The sequence below is a fragment of the Gymnogyps californianus genome, chromosome 18, assembly GCF_018139145.2.
Source record: "Gymnogyps californianus isolate 813 chromosome 18, ASM1813914v2, whole genome shotgun sequence".
Lineage (NCBI taxonomy): Eukaryota > Metazoa > Chordata > Aves > Accipitriformes > Cathartidae > Gymnogyps > Gymnogyps californianus.
Genome location: NC_059488.1, coordinates 10,159,105 through 10,178,504, shown reverse-complemented (window position 1 = coordinate 10,178,504; position 19,400 = coordinate 10,159,105). Strand labels below are relative to the sequence as shown.

At 42.4% G+C, this 19,400-nt stretch overlaps 1 protein-coding gene across 1 annotated transcript; it reads left to right on the top strand.

Annotated features, from left to right (window-relative positions):
- Positions 1-379: 379 nt before the first annotated feature.
- Positions 380-19,207, top strand: TRAF1 (TNF receptor associated factor 1). The gene is made up of 11 exons (XM_050907922.1): positions 380-430; positions 1,992-2,213; positions 3,929-4,013; positions 7,810-7,908; positions 9,501-9,662; positions 13,167-13,238; positions 14,038-14,103; positions 14,842-15,279; positions 15,791-15,968; positions 16,566-16,714; positions 17,876-19,207. The coding sequence occupies exons 2-11, from the start codon at positions 2,005-2,007 to the stop codon at positions 18,089-18,091; spliced, it is 1,674 nt and encodes a 557-aa protein (XP_050763879.1). The 5' UTR covers positions 380-430; positions 1,992-2,004; the 3' UTR covers positions 18,092-19,207.
- Positions 19,208-19,400: the final 193 nt, after the last annotated feature.

Below are 19,400 nucleotides of genomic sequence, written 5' to 3'. Positions count from 1 at the left end.
TCCCCGCGGGTCGGTGCCAGTCAGCCTTCCGGGGGCTGGGGGAGAGCCCTGCGGCGGCCCTTCGCCGGCCCGGGACACCGCTCGCTCCCGCCGGGAGCCGGGCTGCGTTCCCTCGGCCAGGGGAAGGCCCGCTTCTCCCCGGCCCCACAGGCGCATTTCGGGTTTCCCGCTCCTCCCGGCCTGAGCGAGGCAGCAGTCACCGAAATTCACACGAGCCGACCGGCTGCGTTTCCTCTGCCGGCGGCACGGGCGGCCTCGACCGCGGTAAGCACCGGCGCGGCCGCCCCGCTCCGCGCCCCGGGGCCGGCACGGCACCGCCCCGCCGCCCGGCCCACTCGCCTAGCCACCCTGCCTCCCCGCGGGGCTCCCGCCCGCTCCGTGCTGGGGGGCCCGGCGCGGCCTGGGCCGCCTCTGGGGGCGGCGGGCTCAGGTAAGGGGAGCGGGAGGGAGGGAGAGCGGGTCCCGCCTCAGCCGCCCTCGGCCTGGCCGCCTCCCGGCCCCTCGGCCTCCCCGGGCGCAGGGGCCTGATCCCCGCAGCGCGCCCCAGCCAGCACCCGGAGGGCGGCGGGGGGAGGCAGCCCGCCCCCCGAGGCTACCCCGGGGATCCTGGCCGTCCTCGCTGCTTCCTGCTGCCTACGAAGCTGCCGGCCCTCCGCCCTGCTGAGCCGGGGATGGGGACGGAGGCTGCCAGCCAAGCCGGGGCCCGCCAGACCCGCTCCCTGTCTTAGGGCTGCCGTTTTACCGGGCGTTATCGATATAAAACACTTGCGGGGGTGAGCTTCCAGCCCCACGGAAACGATGGGCTCTGTTAGTACAGCCAGTGCTCTGGCAGAAACCAGTGGGCGGCTCGTCTACCCCATCCTCACCTGGGTACCAACCCACACCGCCTCTGACACAGCTTTGTTAACTCGTGGGTGCACATTTAGCGTTGCCGGTTTTAATTTATGGTTCTTGGCAGATTGGGCAGCCCCTGCATTTGTTGCTAAGCTCCCTGTCAAATGGCTGGAGAGGCCAAGGGAATTGCCTGAGCCACACAACAGAAAATGCTGTTTGTCCAAAGAGGAGTGTTTTAAATCCAGGGCATGCCCTATACACCGCATGGCAGTCACACTGCTGTTTTGTGCCATGCTGTGCCTGGCCCAGGCAGTCTTGCTTCATTTTTTCCAGAGACTTGTTAGTCAGTGTTACTTTTGATAATGCTGGGATAGGTTATTATGTGTCAGTACTGTTATGGGAAAAAAATGGATTTATAAAGGCATTGTTACAATCAAACTGTACCGGTCCCGGGGTGAAAACCTTTCTTGAACTTTCCGAGTGACTGTGGAGACAGCAGAATCAATTTTGGTTGCATTTCCAAAAATACTCAACTGCACAGCTCTTGTTAACCAAAACCAATACTGAATGTATATGACACCTTGGCATGTGTGGCTCAAGGTGTATCTGGTAAGAGCAGAAGCATTAAGCTTTTTGTGGACTTGAGATTTCCTTTTTCATTTTGCCACTAGTTTTGTGACTTCAGGAAAGTCACTGTAAACATGTCAGTTGCTCAGTTTCTGCATCTATGAAGTGTAATCACGAGTTTTGGCTGCTGGGAATTGAAGGTGGTTGGGGATTTACTCTACAGGAAATAATTCTGTGTGATGCGGACCGATGGTATTGTAGCTCTAAGATGATGGCAATATTCATCTTTCTACAAGCTAAAAAACTTTGGAAAGAAAACCCCAACCCTTCATTTTAATATATTGTCCGTTTTCATGTTGTGTTCGAGGGAAATTTTAAGTCTGTATGGTAATTTCCTGCTGATACCTAGTCAAACCCCACTGTGACATTTAGTCACGCATGTCAGCTACAGACTCAATTAAACAGATTGCTAGATTACTGCACAGGTTTGGAGCTGCTCGTGGACTTTGATGCCTGATATATTCTCTCACATCAAAGTGAGCATGTGTCTGCTTGTTTGAGCACCTATTTTTTTTCCTTATCTCCGACAGTAGTTTACTTCAGATGGCTGAGAAAACAACCAGAGGCCCGCAGGATGTCCCCGGCTCTTCTCCTGATGAAAATGAATTTCCTTTCGGATATCCCACTAACATTTGTGAAGATGTGCCTGATCAGAAGTACCTGTGCAGCAACTGCAATAACATTCTGAAGAAAGCCCTGCAAACGCTCTGTGGGCATCGGTACTGCTCGGCCTGCCTCTCCTGGATTGTACGGTAGGTCCTTGCTGCAGAGGGTCACTCCGCCGTGGCAGAGTCTGTGGCTGCAAGCGCTCCTGAGAGCTGTGTCGTGCCATTGTGCTCAGTAGATGAGTCTGTGGCTACCTGGCCCGCTGGACCGCAGTCGTTTTACTATCTGGAAGTACTTACCTGCGGTGGACTGCAGGCTGCTCTCTACCTCCTTCTTGCTTCCAGTGTGGAAGTCTGCAGGGTGGGGAAGGCTGGATTACTGGGCTTGACAGATGTCAGTTTTTCTATCTGTAAGTGTGAGATAATGATTCTGATTTAACCTTGAAGAACTAGTACAAGGCTGACAATACTTCCATGGGACTTGACAGTCCTTTGATAAGTGATGTTATAGGATTTTAATAAACATTGTAGAGTTTTATTTTTAGTAACTCAGCTAGGTCACTACATGTTAAGGTGCTGCTGCCATTAGTGACAAACAATGACAGCCATTGTCCTGGACAACCTGAAAACCAGGAGGTGGGCGGGGATTTGCTTTGATTGATTAGCTGCTGCTATCCTGCCTTTTCTTTTCGACAATTACACCTTGATCCAGAGCCTTTGGAAAAGGGTATGTCTGCCCTGCAGGTGAGAGGTGAAACTGCAGTACAATTTCATGAACATGAGCTGACTTTAGCTTTGATGTTTGGAAAACACTAGCTGCCAAGATTCAGTGACTGGGCTTTAGTACTGGCTAAGTAAGTCTAAAGCCTGTTACTGTGCTTCCTCATGGATGTTATTAGTAAGCTAGTTTGTGCATGCCAATTTGTGCAGTCCCAGCTCTGATCACAGTGTGGGGCACCTGGAAAGCTGAGTCAATGCACTGGCCACATGTGATTTGAAGATCAAGGTATAATAATGTAAAAATGTGTTGAAATTAATGTATTTGACTAATTTACCTAAATCCATTACTGTAAATCTAGAACAAAGCCCCTTAATGAAGCAACATAAACCATAAATTCAGAAAACTGTCAGCAGAACATAACCGGAATTGTTACATCTTCCCACTAGAGTCTTACAGCACAAACGGGAAACTGGCTCAAACAAGCTAATTAGTACAGTTTGAAATCACTTATGCTCTGGTCGGATGGATGCTTTTCTGATGAGCTTCTCGGTCTGTGGTAGTCCATTATTTGCCTGGATGCTGAACAGCACTGGCAATGAAATACCTCTCTAGTAAAGTTTTATTTTTCTCTTTTGTTTTATAAAACTGTATGCTAAATATTTTGAGAGTAGATCAAAACCTTTTTTAGCTGCAGTAGGGTGTTAACTTTCTAGAACTCAGTTCTGCTCCAGTTCTACTATGTCTTTGTAATTTGAAGTCTATATATCTATCTTGGGAGAATGGGCATTCTCTGTGTTTTAAAAGACTTTAGTTTTCATGTTACCTTTCCTACACGGTGTTTTTGCATAAATCATGAGATAAATAGATTTCTATCTTTATTCTTTTTTATGATCCAGGCTGCTCTTACTTTGCTGAAATACAGATAAGATTTATGGGCCTAGTCCTAGTCTTGAGGAACAGAACAGCAGGGTTTTATTGACATCAGTGTGTTCAAGAATTGGCCCTTTAATGAACAAGGACTATGGATTCTGAGTGGAAATTACAATTTCCATGTTTTTATTTGTGTCAGTGTCTATACAAAGACCTCCTAAACTACAGTACACCAACTGATTGTTATTTCATTCTTCTTTCTTTTTGCCAGAAACAATAAAAATGCAATTTGCCAGAAATGTAAAGACGAAGATCCCAGCACTTTAAGTGAGGGAAGCCTATTGGCAGAAGAAAGGGTAAGTTGTAGTTCACAGTTCATTAATGTATCGTTAACCATTCTCTGGGCTACTCTATAGTCATCATTGGACTACAGTTTAGGAGGGAATAATATAAAATGTGATAACAACTGATAGTTACACATTTTAACTTACGCTTTAGTGATTTGGATTTCCCACAGTTTTTGATTTAAAAAAGTATAATGGCAGCCTTAGGACTTTCCAAGTCTCTCAGATTCTGCAACATAAAATCCCATACTGTTCCATATAATTAACTTTTTATTGTCTCAAAGTAACCGGTGCTTTCCTACTTGTAATATGTCTTAGCTGTTACTTACTATCCTTAGTAAGTATCCTAGTGGATTTTCCAATCTCGTGGTTCCCTGTAACCCTTCAAACATGTTACCGAACTTACAGGTGGAGCATCCCTAAGAAAAAAAGCTAGAGTGTCAGCTAGCTGGCTGAATTGCCTAGAAAGTATTTTGACAGCCAGGGTATCTGGAGGAAATAGTGGAAAACACAGAGCTGAACATAATAATTGACAAAAACTATACACTGGCAAATGTTTCATCTGTAATTTAACGGTGCAGATCTCTCTTGCTGTTGTGTGATCTTCCAGGCAGACCGCTGCACTATTCTATATCCTGAATACAAACTGGGCCATAGGGCTCAGTCCCAGCTTTGTCTTTTTCCCTCCTTTCTGATTACGTGCAGGAATACCAAGAGACACATATTCTGTCTAAATTTTTTAGGGAAAAATGAAACCCAATAGGTAGCTGGCAGTGAGGTGAAAGACAAAGTTTAGGAAGTGGCTGCAGCAAAAAAATGAATCTGCTATTAATGCTGAACTTGGTAATATCTCAGAAAAAATCCTCAATTCTGCAATAAATTTCCCAGTAACAGAATTTCATGCGTCAGGTAACCACAAATAGGTACAGCTAAACCCTTATGAACTTCTTATTCTGTGTTGACTGTCAGTTCTCTTATAACTTCGGGATTTCTCTGCTGTGGGATTCTCACTAAGTCTGCTGGGACTTTCTGCAAAATCTGTGGGTGGGTCGTTGTAAACAGGGCCCCACTCTTGCAAGCTGATCTGCCTGGGCAGATTCTTATGCCTGTTGAGAGTCCAGATGAAGTCAGTCACCACGAAGGCATGAGGATCTGCCTGTACAGATCAACTTACAACAAATGGTCGGAGTTTGTAAACAACACGAATAATGAAGATTATTTAGCAGGTTTATTCTTTATATCTATTCCTGATAATCTCTGGTTTACCTTTGCTGTGGTTTTGCTTAATGTTTATTTCCTATGGTATCTGTTTATGTGTTTATATTTTAAATAAGATACCTACACAAGGAAAAGAAAGGCCCTATCAGGATGTGTATTTGCCGTAGCTTATCCCAAGATCTATTTCTGTGGTAACTCCCATCCCTTCCCTGTTACACTTTTAATTTATGATCCCTTCCTATACAACATACACTTCAAATCTTATCATGGTGCTGTTCATCAGTATCAGTTACTGAGCATCTGCATCTCTCACTGAAATCAGTTAGAGGAGTGGCGCATCCTCCCAAGCCTCTGCTCACACCCTATCTGCTGTCATTCGTGGGCCTGGCTTAGGGGACAGTTCTCTGCTCTGAACTGAACATGAACCACTTTGTGGCTCTCCCCTCTCTGGCTGTGTTAGAGCAACTGAAGATCCTGATTCAGCTGCAGAGGGCCAGCCATAGCTGGAGAGAAGAAAAATACTGGATTTATCCTGGAAAGCTTTCGGTCAGATTGATCCGTTTGTTAAACTTGTTGCTAGCTGATCTTCCTGACCACATGAGCTGTAGACCAGAGTCCTCCCTTAGCTAGAAGCCGTACGATACACGTCGTGTGGGTCAGAGTGCCGAGGAGGAGTGCATCTGGCAGTGGTTTTTGGATGGGACATGGCAGGGGACCGCCACTTGTGTCACAGCCAGCTCTAGGACAGGCAGGTCTAGGCAGGTATGTGTGCCACGACAGCCACCCGTGATCAACGTCAGCAGCCCCTGCACCAACATCTTCCTTTGAAATAGCTAAAATGAAAGAGGGGAGATATGCAACTACCGTATATCAAATCAGAGAGAACTATTTTCTGTTTCCTTCTGTTTGACCCAGAGCACTTTTATGTCAGTGAGAGTCATCTCATTTACTGTATGAGGGTCTGACTCAGGTCTCTAAGGTTCTGTGCGAACTCGGGTTCCCAGATAAGAGGGCAGAGGTTCAGGTGAGTATTTCGAAGCAGTGACCTGTGCTGATAAGAGATGAGAATTTCCTGCCTTGTTTTTTACCTGAGTAGTGTCCATAATGATTTAGCAACTACAAGTGTGAAACAAAAAGCACAGGGAATGCACACAGCAGTAAGAAACCCATGCACTGCTGGGACTGTCCCTGTAGTTAAATATATTTTAAATGATCTATTTTGTAATGTCAGGAAATTCCTTGAGTTTTTCTCTTATGACACAGGGGGAAAAAGCCACTGTGTGCCTGATAACTTGAATTTCTTTTCTTTGATTTTGCTCATAAATTAGACTAGAATGTTTTAGAGGATGGGGCTGGTATGCTTTCACTAATTGTACATTGATTGCTAGCTTATTACATAAACTCTTCCATATATGCAGATGGAGCCATACATGTTTTTGTACAACCTGCATGATTATTTTTTAATTCCTTGTTTGTGGAGTTGTTTGCAGTTTGTGTGCAAAGTTCTGGACTTTGCTTGCAGGTTGAGATTAGGAAATGAGTTTCTGTGAGACTCTGCATATAGAAATGTATCTCGTTGTTACCATTCGTAGCATTGGCTGTGCTGCTTTTGTGTGATTTAATATGACAGATGTAGGTAAGTACCAACATCTTGTATCTAGATTTAAAAAAAAAATTGGGAAAGTTGATTCAGATAATTTTGTTCGCTTATTTTTTTTTTTAGTTCGTTCTGTAGAATTTCAGTAACTTTATTGAAATGTGGGCATCATTTGTAAATACTTTCCTCCCTCTATTTGTAAAGCTTCCCCCCCCAGTTCTTGCCTTGCTCTGTGTTGTTACATGGGAAATCTGCAGTCCTCTGTACTGTGTACTTAACAGAGTATCTAAAAACATGCCATTAACTTTAGTAGGGCTTGTTCTTGTGTCAGTGTACCTATTTTGATTGTGCAAGATGTAATATTAAAAGTGTGTAGTGTTTCATAATTTACATAATAATTTTACAATTTTTCATGGGTAACATAATAAAAAAATCTACGTAGTGCAAAAAAACCCCACTCACATATGGTTTACATTTCTTTAGTACGCAGTGCCATACTAAATGGAAACAGCCATGGTCTGAGAAATGTGCTCTCACTGCAGAACGGTCTCAAGTCCTCTCTGCAGCACGTTTAGGAGGTGTTAATGACCCCAGTAATGAAATGCATTCATTAAGAGTGGCACATGGCAGCACCCTATAGTTAGGGTCCTGTCAGCACATTCATTGCATGTGACATACTTCAGGCTTCGGTGAAAAGAAACTTAAAATAATAGCTGTAGTTGGCTAGGCATATTTTCAGTAAATTCATATCACATCAAATAGTTGATTTTTGAACGATAGGAAAGAAATGATTTAATGATTATTTGGGCTTCTACTACACTAAGATTAACTTGCTAGGTTAGAGAGTCTTATGGCAGTACGGTAAATTAAAAAAAAAATAAGGGGTTTATCAAGATCTGAAATTTTGACACAGCCACCTTATTCCTATGTCAAAAATGCATGCTGGAGTACTTTCTGACCAGTGGTTTTTTCCTTACTGTGTTTACTTTCCAGGCTTTTGGTGATGCTGCCATTAATAAAGAGATTTCTGAACTCAAAGTGCACTGTGTGACCCTTGGATGCAGTTGGTCTGGTATCATGAAAAATTTTGAAGTACGTTTAAAGGCAGTTTATTTAAATTAACGTGCACTCTTACTGGAATGGGGGCAGAAAGACAATGAAACTAGGTTCTCAGCAAGCACAAATTAATGCAACGTCATTAGAATCAGTGAAGGTATCATGATTTATACCAACAGAGTATCTAAAAACATGCCATTAACTTTAGTAGGGCTTTGACCAAATCCAGAACATCCTGAATGATTGTGAAATTAATGTTGCACAAATTTACATCAACTATGATTTTTTTTTTTCCAGTGGGTTTACTTATTATATAAATGCAAGAATGCTACAAGCAGGTTTTGACAGACCAGAATACTTCAGTGTCCAGGACATTGTTATGGGCAATATCCTTAGTATGTTTTTATAAGAGAAATAATTTCCTCCTGTGTAAATGACTCCTATTGATTGCATGTGTTCATCATTCTTTTCAGACTGATGTGAAATGCCCCAGGTAAAATATTTAAATGGCAAGATTTGTGAATCTGCCATGCAAATTAGAATAATGAAAGAATGCAGATAATTCTGATACTAAAGCAGCTCTATTTTGGTCTCCTGGTGTAGGAACAGAGGGTCTTTCTGCATTTATAACAGGGAGTCTGCTGTGTACCTTGTATGACTGTATATCTGATAAGCATTTGAGGTGCTGTTGCCTTTTCTTTGCTAATTTTGCACAAATTTTCTGTTTGAGTGTATTTCTCTTTAAGGAAAATCTACCCAGTTTGCATAGCTTCATAGTTTTGAGAATTGGAGCCCCTCTCAGCATGAATACATGGCAAAATTCATTTGAGAGTTGGGCGTGTGATTGAAATTGGCATTTCTGAGCCCGTTCTGTAGGGGACAGCCATCTCCCTTTAAAGACAAAATCAGTTGTGACACAGTGCCTACAGAAGCTTCAGTAAAAGAGGTCAGAGTAAATAGTTTTTATTGAAATACTGTGTTTTTAAGAATCTGAAGATAGACCTGTTGGATGTAGTTATGAATGAAGTAATGCTAATATTTTTCCTTGTTGAGATGAGAGGATGCAAATAGTAAAAAGGAAACGTTTTAAAAGTTATTTTGAATGTAGATAAGGGTTGTGTCCTAATTGTTGCAGAGGAGGTGTCAGATGTCCATTCTTTTGTGCTATGCAGAGATGTCAGCAGACTAACCTTGTTCATCCTACCAGCCAGAGCAGGATGGTCTCAGTGCTCAAAAAACCCCACCCAAAACCTCACAAAAAAACCCCAACACCCCAAAAAACCCCCAGGCTAAAAGTTAGGAATCCTCTAATAAAAGGAAAAAAGCTGGGACCAGGATCATGTTATTTTCAAACAAAAGCACTAGAGAGAGACAGTTCAAGGGAGACTTCATGTTTGAATTTATCAAAAGTTTGTTTGTTGTTGGTTTTTTTAAGCTAAGAATTAACAAAAAAGCCCCAGTAAAGTTGGTGAATTTTTCAGCAGTAATCTCGGTAACATTGTGGAGTGGGACTTTACCCAAGCTTAGAAGAAATGCAAAGCAAAGTTCTAGGCTGGCAGAATGGGGACTATTTATAGATAAATGTGTATCTGCAGTTTTCATTTTGGCTTATAACTTTTTACTTCCAGGAGCATCAGAGCTTATGTGAATATGCTTTAATCCCTTGTCACACTGGTTGTGGACACATGGTGATGAGAAAGAAACTTGCAGATCATTTGGAAAATGGATGTGTTAATAATGTGACAATGTGTCAGAAGTGTAAGCAGAGCTTATCCAGTAGTGAATACCAAGTAAGAACATTTCTCTGTTTATATTAATGGCTTAAATAATCTATCATTACATTTTTCATCCTGATTTCGTGAATGCTGTTGCACTTGGAGAATATTTAATTTTCCTGAGTTTGCTAATTTTTCCATGCATGTGTTGGAGGGAAAAATGAGCTGTATTTGATAGTCTGCTTGTGATGTTACAACAGAGAGGGAAATATCTGTGTGCTCATCCAGGGCTTGGGCAGCCCATGTTTTACCTCCTGTCCCAAAGCGTGTGTCCCAGTATGAGGTAGGTAAGAAGCAGAAGAACACAGACAGTGGCAGGGAAGAGATCTTGAAAGTGTCTGGAGTTTTATTCAAACTAAAACTGCCCACAAATTTGTAAGGCAGGCTTTTGTCAGATAGTGTTTCTATTAGATATGATCAGGTATAACTCTCCAAATTAGCAGCAGTGTCCATATAGACCAGGAAGAGCATACTCTGAATCTGCCAGAAATTTCTCAGTGACTATTTAAACATATTTAATTTATATTTTTTATGTTTAAGTTGTGTTTCCCACTGTTGTGACAGGGACTTGCAAAATGTATGTGTATATACCCTGTATGTATATATATACAGGGTAACACTAGTCTGTCCCCAGCATTTGCTCAGAATCCTCTTTAAAACAACTTTTTTTTTTTACACAAGAATGTAGTTGATCATCAAACTTTTATGTTACCAAACCTATTCCATTCTTTTTTAAAAGTAATGACTTTCTCAGTTGATGCTCAAAATTATGATAGCAGGGCAACGCTATATGTTACTGACTTGCAGATTTTAAGTACCTTTATACGTTCATTTTAACTTAAATAAAAGGTGCTCTTTATTTTTACCCATTTTTGTAGATGCAGCTCCGTACAAATTCTGGGAGTGGTCTGAGGGCATAAAGTGAGCGAATAGAAACTCTTCTGTGCTGCTGAAGGAGGAAATGGTGTGGTGGGGCAGATCAAAAGTGATAGAAAATGATCTGTTCTTATATGAAGAGATTGCCAAAGATGTAGCTTCAGTGGCACGCTTCTCAGCCTCAGGATGGAAGTGCATCATCTGTCGTTTAGGACGTTTTGTGATTAAAAACTCCTGGAGCAAAGCAATAGCAGCATGAATGAGAGATGCCCCACGCCTGCTAGTACTGCTATGTGTGTTTTGATTTGAAAGCTCTGAAAATGTTCTCATCCCAACCCCACCTGACTTCTGACCCTGTGGGCTCTGTTATCACAGAAAATGTTGCTGGGGCAACACTCTTTTGGGGTGTAGCATAATGAATATTGTTCCCTCCAGATAATTTAAAGAGAGTAACTGCCAGCCTTGGAGTTTGTCCTGGAATAGGGACATAGTGATATAAGACCTACATGGCAGGAAGGCTGTGAATATCTCAAAAATGTAGCCTGAAGTAAATAGTAGTGGATAGCTTTGCATGTCGTAACTGTCACAAATGTATGCCTTTCCAAATACTGAGCTGTAAGATTTACTCAACATGGGGGTTGCAGTCCCTCTGGGGTAAGAATAAGGCGCTCTTGCTAAGACGTGCTTCTTGGGAAGCTTTTGCCTGTGCTCTTCATATCTTACTAACTCATACAGAGAGAGAAGAATATCTGGACCCAGGCACATTTTACCAGTGCTAAATCCAGCGTATGTTTCAGAGAGACAGTAAATACCAGAAGGTGGCAACACTTAATCCCTTTCTGTAAGTGCAGTAGGCAGGCTGGAGGAGGAAACCTGAGCTGCGTCAGTGTTCCCTGAGCACCTTTCTCTTTTCAGAGGTCTGCGATACCGCAGATCCACCTCAGCGGGCTTCATTTTCCTGCAATGAAGAACTGTTTTCCTCCCACTCATTCCGGTTAGCTATCATCTAATTAATTTTTTGGTTAGGAAACCTTGGCAACCAAGCAGGGGATTGACCTTGAGATGTTGATTTTTCTCTGCCTGCCTTAGTTAGTATTTGTAAAATTGGAATTTTGCTGGTTACATGATCTGCTTTATTAAATTTGCAGTTACATGGCATATGAATTTTGATCATTTGTGTGTATTCCATGTATCCACAATCCTCTGGGAGCAAATAGTAAGTTTTGTGCACTGCTCTCGCCCTCTCCATCTTAGCCAATCAGTTATTGGTCTTGTGATTTTTGTATTTCCATATTTTAAAGAAACTTCTCACCAGCCTCTCTCCACCTCAAGAAATCAGCAATCTGCAGGAGTCAAATAGCAGAAAGGAAGAAAATAAAGGCATACTTTGTGCAATAGCTAAGATAGAGAGTATTAAAAAATGAGTGAGAGAGTTGAGAAAAACCTATGGCTGTATTTCTGGGGATCGAAAGAGAAACCTCAGGACTCTTTGGAGGGGAGACTTGAAGGTTGCTGGAATGGCTTTATCAAAAAATTTCTAGACTGCTATAGGAAATGTACTGGCATGCAAAGGCATTTATAAAGATTAAAGACAGCCCCTCTGAACAGTATGAATTGAAAGCTGACAGTTGCTGTGTTAAATACACATATTACAGTTGTATGAACCAATGGCAGGAGGATTACTTCAGGATTACTTGGAGCCAGAAATGGCAGGAAGTCTCGTGTTAGCGGTAATGCATTTTGCATTAGCACGTCATGATGGAAAATTTGGATTCCAGCCTTCAAAATGTTAATAAGCAGGATGCAAGAAGGGTCTGCACATTAAGCAAACTATATGAAGTCAATGCAAGAAGAGTTTGTGTTTGGGTTTCCTGTGTATTTGCTTTCTGTTCTGTAATCCACCCGCATGTCACTGCATATATATGTGTGTGTACATGTATGTGTGTGTGTGTATGCACACAACTATGGTTTGAACTGGGCAAGACTTGTACGTTGCCAATCTTGTATCAAATTTCCCAGGGTGACCTTGCAAAGCATCTGTAAGTAGTTTCCAAAAGCTCTGGGCCCCATAAGCGAAAGATCACACTTTGTACTTTCACTTAACAGGTATTGCATCTGGAGCTCCTTCACCGAACACGCCTGCTAGGCTGAGAAGAGGAGTAATCAGCTTAGAGGCTTAGCTTGAGAAACCTCTGAGTCTGCAATTCGTTGTACAGGGGACAGCAGCACCCAGTTTTAGCAGATGTGCTTTAGTCCCAAATTTCTGAACGTTATTTCCTCTAAAAAGGAGCCAGAGAACTCTGCAGCCTGTTGTGTAGTGAGGCCCAGAGCAGGCACTCTCTGGACAGGGGTACAGGATTTTGCACCGTGTGTTGTGGAGCTTGTAGTGCTCCTGAGGAAGTGACCCTTCCTTCCTTTACTCTTCCTTAAATCCATACCTTCCAGGAAGAAAGGAAGAAATTTATTGTAAACTTTTTCTTCCATAACACAGAATTTCTTGTAGAAAAGCCTCCCAAATCCCCAAGTTTCTGTAAAATCAGAATAGCATTCCCAAACACAAGCTTTGTCTCAAAGATTCCTAAATAAAGATGCTCAATGATTTTAATAATGTACTGAATTCTTTTCTTCTTGTTTTAATGACAGGAACATTCATGTGAAGGCAGTTTATGTAAGGAACAAAAACGTGTGCAAACAGAAACACCATCAAAGGAAAAGGTAGGTAAAAGATGAGTGAATGCAATACAGCTTTATTTCAAGTCATAAAAGTATCACTTGTTCATTTAGATTAAATGAACATCTGAGAACATCTTCAGATATGGCAGTGTATCTGGGTGCTTTTTGCATCCCAACATAGCTCTGCTGACTACCTTCTCTTCCCTGCTCCCACAATTAACTTTATTAAATTATCTTCTCAACTAATCTCACAAAAATGGGGAAATGTTTTTTTCCTTTCACATATTCAGGGAGACCCACGTGAGCAAAAGAAGAGTATGCTGTATAACAGCGTATTTGAAGAGACATGCTTTTGGTTGTGAAGGGGACTAAATCTGAACGTCAGTCAGAGCTTTTGGTCTGATAGATCCATTCATTCCCAGGACATGCTGCACGACACAGCTCTTCTGTGCGTTCTCTAAGAGCAGGAAGAGGGTTGGAGTGGCTGTGTGCATGGTGTTATCCACTGTGGTGGGCCACGTTGCTTATTGGCATCTTATTTTGGAGAAGTTGTTATTAGGGGATCACTGTGGTTTGTTAAATTATGTTATATCACTGTGGGGTCTGTTAGATGGACACTTAACTGCCAAGCTGCCTGCAAGAAATTTGCAATCAACTACACTCTTGGTTGATTTACCAATGAATTTTCAAAGCTGATTGGACACTGTAAGCTGCGGTAATGCCTTGACTTGAATTAACCTCATTTATAGGTGCTGGGATTGTGGCCTAGTTGTTTGTAGGTAAATAAAAGAATCCCTTTCAATTGGTATTTGATTATTTTCTTTCCTTTTTTTTTCAACAGAACTGCTCTACACCCTTAATCAACAAGGACGGCTGTCGTTTTTCTGAAGTTGGCTGTTCATTTAGGGTGAGTGAAACGGCTGCCTTCAGGAAGGTCTCAAATGGTGCGCAACTCAGCACTGTGCCTTTGGTCTAGCCAGCCTTTGTGTTCAAGGTCGTAGGCCTTGATTTAGATATATCTTTAAGAAAAGAGAGAAAGTCTACCCACCTTTAGTAGACCAGCAGAGGTGATGTTGGAACTGCCATGGTTACACAGGGTGTGTAAGGTGCAGTTCAGCCTGTGATACTTTGTATCTTGCACTGTGCACTCATGTCAGATAAAAATAGATGTTCATTAAAATTCTGCTGGTCTATCAGATATGCTGTTCTACTCTGTTTTGGATATTCCCTTCAAGGTAATGCCTCTTAAAACAGTAATGGGTCGTCTTTGCATTTTAGTTGGCACCTGTTGCCTTGTCTCATCTTTTGTGCACAGTATATGTATTAAGTATTGGCTTATTTGAGAATCTTGCTGGGACTCTGCCTAGCATCCTGTTTAATACAGAAATTGTAGCCAATTGTTTTCTTTTTACGTAGCATGTGTACACATGTGAACACATAGCCTAAACTGATCATTAGAGGGCTTGTTGGTTTTCCTCTCTCCGTGTCTCCTCTGAGAGTCGGCTGCTATGTAGCTGGACCTGTATCTTGCAGTTTTTCCATCTCTGTCTCACCCAAGAAGTTAAAAGGAACACTGCTTGATTTGGCCCCAGGCCAGTTATGGTAGTTGTACGGAGAGTGTATTGACAGTGTCGTCTTCTTACAGGGAAGCAAAGAGAAGATAAAGGAGCATGAAAAAACCGCAGTTGGGACCCACATGCTGCTTCTGCTGCAGCACATAAAGCAATTGAAGGCAAACTTGTGCACTGCTGCCCAAGCTGCGAATGGTTCCATCCCACAGTCGGAGCTGAATGTGAATGGTGCAGGAAAAAGCATCTCTGATCTGCGGATCCCAGGGGGGCTGGAAATCAATGGGGATCTGGAAGTAGACTGTTTTCCTGGATCTTCTGTTTCTGAAGATGAATCTGTTCTGCAACAACTTGTGAGGGAGAAAGTGATTTCTGAGCTAGAAAATAAGCTACATGTGTTTGAGAATATTGTGGCAGTGCTCAATAAAGAGGTGGAGACCTCTAACTTGGAAATCACAGCCTTTCGGAGACAGAGTGAACTTGATCAAAATATAATACGAGGCCTTGAACTGAAGGTAAATAATTATGATAAGCATTGTCTGTGTGCTTGTTCTATTGATAACAAATATTTACACATATCGGAGAGAGGTGGTGTAGAGATCAGGGCAGGGATAGGCACAGGAATTTGAGCTGTGAAGTGTTAAGTTCTGGACACATCTACAGCATCCTTCTGTTGTTTTGGATAAATTTTCAAATGGGGATCTCTAATATTTGTTATCTAAATCTGTGTTTAGGTACCTAGATATTCCTGAGAGTTTTGAATGTTCAGAATTTGCCATGATCAGACTGTGAGCAAGCAAGACAGTTGTTTAATTGACTGATCCTCTTAAAGTAGCATTATGCCTGGAGGACCAAACAACCATCTATCCAGTTATTTGCCTTATGTGTTGACACATAACTGTCACGTAAAAAGAAGTCAAAGGAGACCCTCCAGAACAGGAGGACTCCAGAACGGTTCTGCTACTTCTGCAGCCCAGCAGCCTGGAGAAGGGGAGTTGATTGAGAACTGATTTATGTTTTTTCTAGATTGCAGAGTTGCACCGGTGCCTGACGCAGAAGGATGCAGGCCTGAGCAGTCTTCATAAGAGTCTTCTGTTCTCTGAGCAAGCTTCCTATGATGGGGTCTTTCTGTGGAAAATAACAGATGTTGGCAGGAAGTTACAAGACTCTGTGACTGGAAGAACAGTCAGTTTGTATTCACCAGGTAAAAGACATGACGTATACGTGTGTTAGCAAAACCCAGTCCTTTAGAAAACCTGTTGATTTCTCTAGAACGGTGCTTCTTTCTGCTCATGTGGGCAGGAGTTCCTTTAAAATAGCTCCTTAAACTAAGATGCTGTTTATGCAAAGACCTCATGCTCTCCTGCCTGTAATTCAGGGCAGCTGTGATGTGCTCTTCCACAGAGTTGTGTTCTGTTCTGGGCTTTCATTTTGCAATTTGCCCTCTGCTGCAGCTACTTGCAGTGACATCTGCTGGATCCGTCTCGTCTAACCCACAGCTTGGTGCCTGATGGTACCGAATGGCTTTCTGTGGCAGTTATCTCCCATGTGAGAAGTAATTTGATTAGGTAAAATATGCTTGTGTGGCTAATAACAGGTAATTTTCACCGAGGCACGAGGCACTAAAAGGATTCCAACCACTGGATTTTCATTGCTTAAAATCTCCAGGGTGTACTGATTTGTCTGTTCTCATCTCTGTGATAGCAAAACACGTCATACACTATCTTTTCCCTTATGCTGGAACACTCATGATGTCTTTTTTTCAAAGGAGGCTTTACTAATGAAGAGTTCTGATTTTCAGCTTTCTACACTGCAAAGTACGGCTACAAGGTCTGTCTGAGGGTTTATCTGAATGGGGATGGGACAGGAAAAGGAACCCATGTGTCCCTGTTCTTCGTTGTCATGAAAGGAGACTACGATGCTTTGCTCCCGTGGCCTTTCAGACACAAGGTAAGAAGGGCAACCTTTTCATATCTGATCCTAGCATAAACCCACTACTTCTCCCAGTGAACACAGGGGGACTTTTTCTCTGGAGTTTAGTGGAAGTTGGAGTGCTTTCCCACTTTCCTCTCTGATGGCTACTAGCCACACTGTAATCTTGGGTAATAATTTGTCTCCGAATGGAGTGACTTACACACAGGGAAAGCTGCTCGTACCGAGATTCCGTACTTTGCCTTGTAGGATTTTCAGACACCAGAATACTGGTGTTGGATATATCCCAACCTGTGTCCACCTGGGTTAAAGCCAGAGACACATTTTTTCCTGGCTCTTGCTATACATAGATAATATCAGTTTATGAGGGAATTATGATTTACTGCCTGAAGCACAGGTGTCAGAGATGTGAGGTTAGAGTTCTACTTACAAATGTGCCATAGATGTCTTATGTGATCCTGATTGTGTTTTTTTCTCATTTTATAAGTGCAATCTGATAATGGCAACAATGGTTAGAAAAGCAGTGAAAGTATGCACAGGGTTCTGATCTCTGTTCTAGCACTTGCCTTTGTGTGGTAATAATTCTGTAAGCCTTTCAAATAAATAGCCTTACTACCACTTAGCGGCCAAAAAAAATAGAAATCAAAGTTCCCAATCCTCTCTGTATTAAAAAATTATTACATACATTTCACATTCAAAGCTAAAGAACAGTGAGTTAATAAAAGTGGTAATGAGATGGGGAGATTATATACTGATACTTAGGTTGTGTCTTTTACATATTTGCGTACAGGCAACTGAGCTGTTTCTTTTGATTCCAAACCACAATAACAGTGAATGTAATGACTGTAACCAAACTCAGGGCTTGTTTAAGTTGTCAGGAGAGAGAGGAAAAAAGTCTTTGGACTGTGCAGTGCTCTACCAAGAAATAATTCCTTACTCTATTTTATTTAATTTTCTTTTACGGGTGGCAAAGTTTTAAATACTTCATCTGGGAACTGTTACAATCTCCCTTGTTCACATTAACTGACCTTGCAGGTTGCGAAACATTCATTACAATTTGTATTTAATTATCGATAGAGCATCCAGCTGCTTTTGCAGCATGTTTGCACTTCTGTCTCTGATAGTTTCTGGTTTATTTTTCAGTTCAGTCACTCATCGTTGCCGCATTCTGTTTTTCAGGTTACATTTATGTTGCTTGACCAAAATAACAGGGAACATATTATTGATGCGTTTCGCCCGGACTTGACTTCTGCTTCGTTTCAGAGACCAGTGAATGATATGAACGTTGCAAGTGGCTGTCCCATGTTCCTCCCTTTGTCCAAATTACAGTCACCTAAATATGCCTATGTGAAAGAAGACACGCTTTTCCTTAAATGCGTTATAGAAACAAATTAGTAAATCTTGAAATATGGGTGTCTGGTAAATCACCCACTGAATTTCATTAGTTTAGAAGAGAAAAAACCATCAGCTTCAGACCTTGTATTAGTTTTCACGTGCGCACAAAATCCAGAGAGTCTGAGCCTGTGCTCCACTGAATCAATTCCCATCAGCTGAAGATCTGCCTGCTAGAGTTAGCTACTGCTGAGCACGCCGAGTACTTTGCCCAGTGCCCCGCCGGGTGTGCTACTGCAAACGAGAACTGTGATGATTTCATCACAACAGCCGATACTCCCGGTTTAGATGTAATTACAGTCACCACCCCTCGCAGATGCACTTGTGGAAAAAGGCGCTGTTCTTTCGCACACCAGGCCCAGGCGTGGGTGTCATTCTGCCGAGGTGTCTGGCAGGGAGTGCGGCCCGAGCTCCCCTCTAGCACCCTTGGCTTAATAGGTTTCAGGGATGCAAGGGGTGAAGCTGAGCTTTCCCCATCCGCCGGCAGCACCCCGGCGTGTGCGGCTCCCTTTCCCGGGAGGTGCGGAGCGAGCACTTGTCAGACTGCGCTGGCTGGCAGCCCTGATGTGGGATTTCGGCTGTTCCCCCGCCAGGGACAAGGGCAGATTCCTTCCCCTGAGGCACCGATCGGGTGTCTCTGTTTGGGCTCATTGATGACCTTGAAAGCAGTGAGTTGTGGATAGCATTTGTAGCTTGAACTCCTTATACTGGATGATTTATTTCTTGCTATTTATTTTAGACCTATATTTATGTGCTCTGTAAAGAGATGTTCTATTGCATGAGCAATCGGTGACCAGATTGCACTGTGCCTTGGGGAAATTACCTCTTGTATTTCCAAAGGAGTCGTTTGACTTGCCCATTTCAGATATGGAGCTCTGAGGGTTGTTAACCCCCGGGAAGTCCAGAGCTGCCGGTCCAAGCAGTGGTAAGGACCCTTCAGGAGCTTTGTTTTAAAGTGGTCAGTCACTTCTGAACCTTCAAGGCAAGTGACTTATTAGAAAGTATTGATCTTTTTTTTTATTGCTTAATTCTTTTTATGTGCTCTGATGTTTAAGTCTTTTCACATGCTAAAATAGAAGTAACTACTAGAAATGTTTTTGTCTTTTTTTTTTTTTTTAAATAGAGGTAAGGAATGAATAATTATTTTTTTTGTAAGCAAGTCAAGCTTGGGAATGTCTGGATGTGTGCAAAGTTCACATGCTACACCTTATTCCCAAAAAGCAGCAAGCCTCGCCCTCTTCGTTCCCTGCTTAACAACTGTTTGACAGAATCCGTGGAGTTGAGTTGGGTTTTAGTGCAGCAGTTTCTGAAC

Bases quoted from the DNA above. Each gene is read 5' to 3' on its own strand.
- TRAF1 (XM_050907922.1), top strand. From the start codon at position 2,005: ATGGCTGAGAAAACAACCAGAGGCCCGCAGGATGTCCCCGGCTCTTCT. The intron at 15,280-15,790 runs GTAAATAATTAT...TGTTTTTTCTAG, and splicing joins TACGAGGCCTTGAACTGAAG to ATTGCAGAGTTGCACCGGTG. The intron at 15,969-16,565 runs GTAAAAGACATG...TCTGATTTTCAG, and splicing joins AGTCAGTTTGTATTCACCAG to CTTTCTACACTGCAAAGTAC.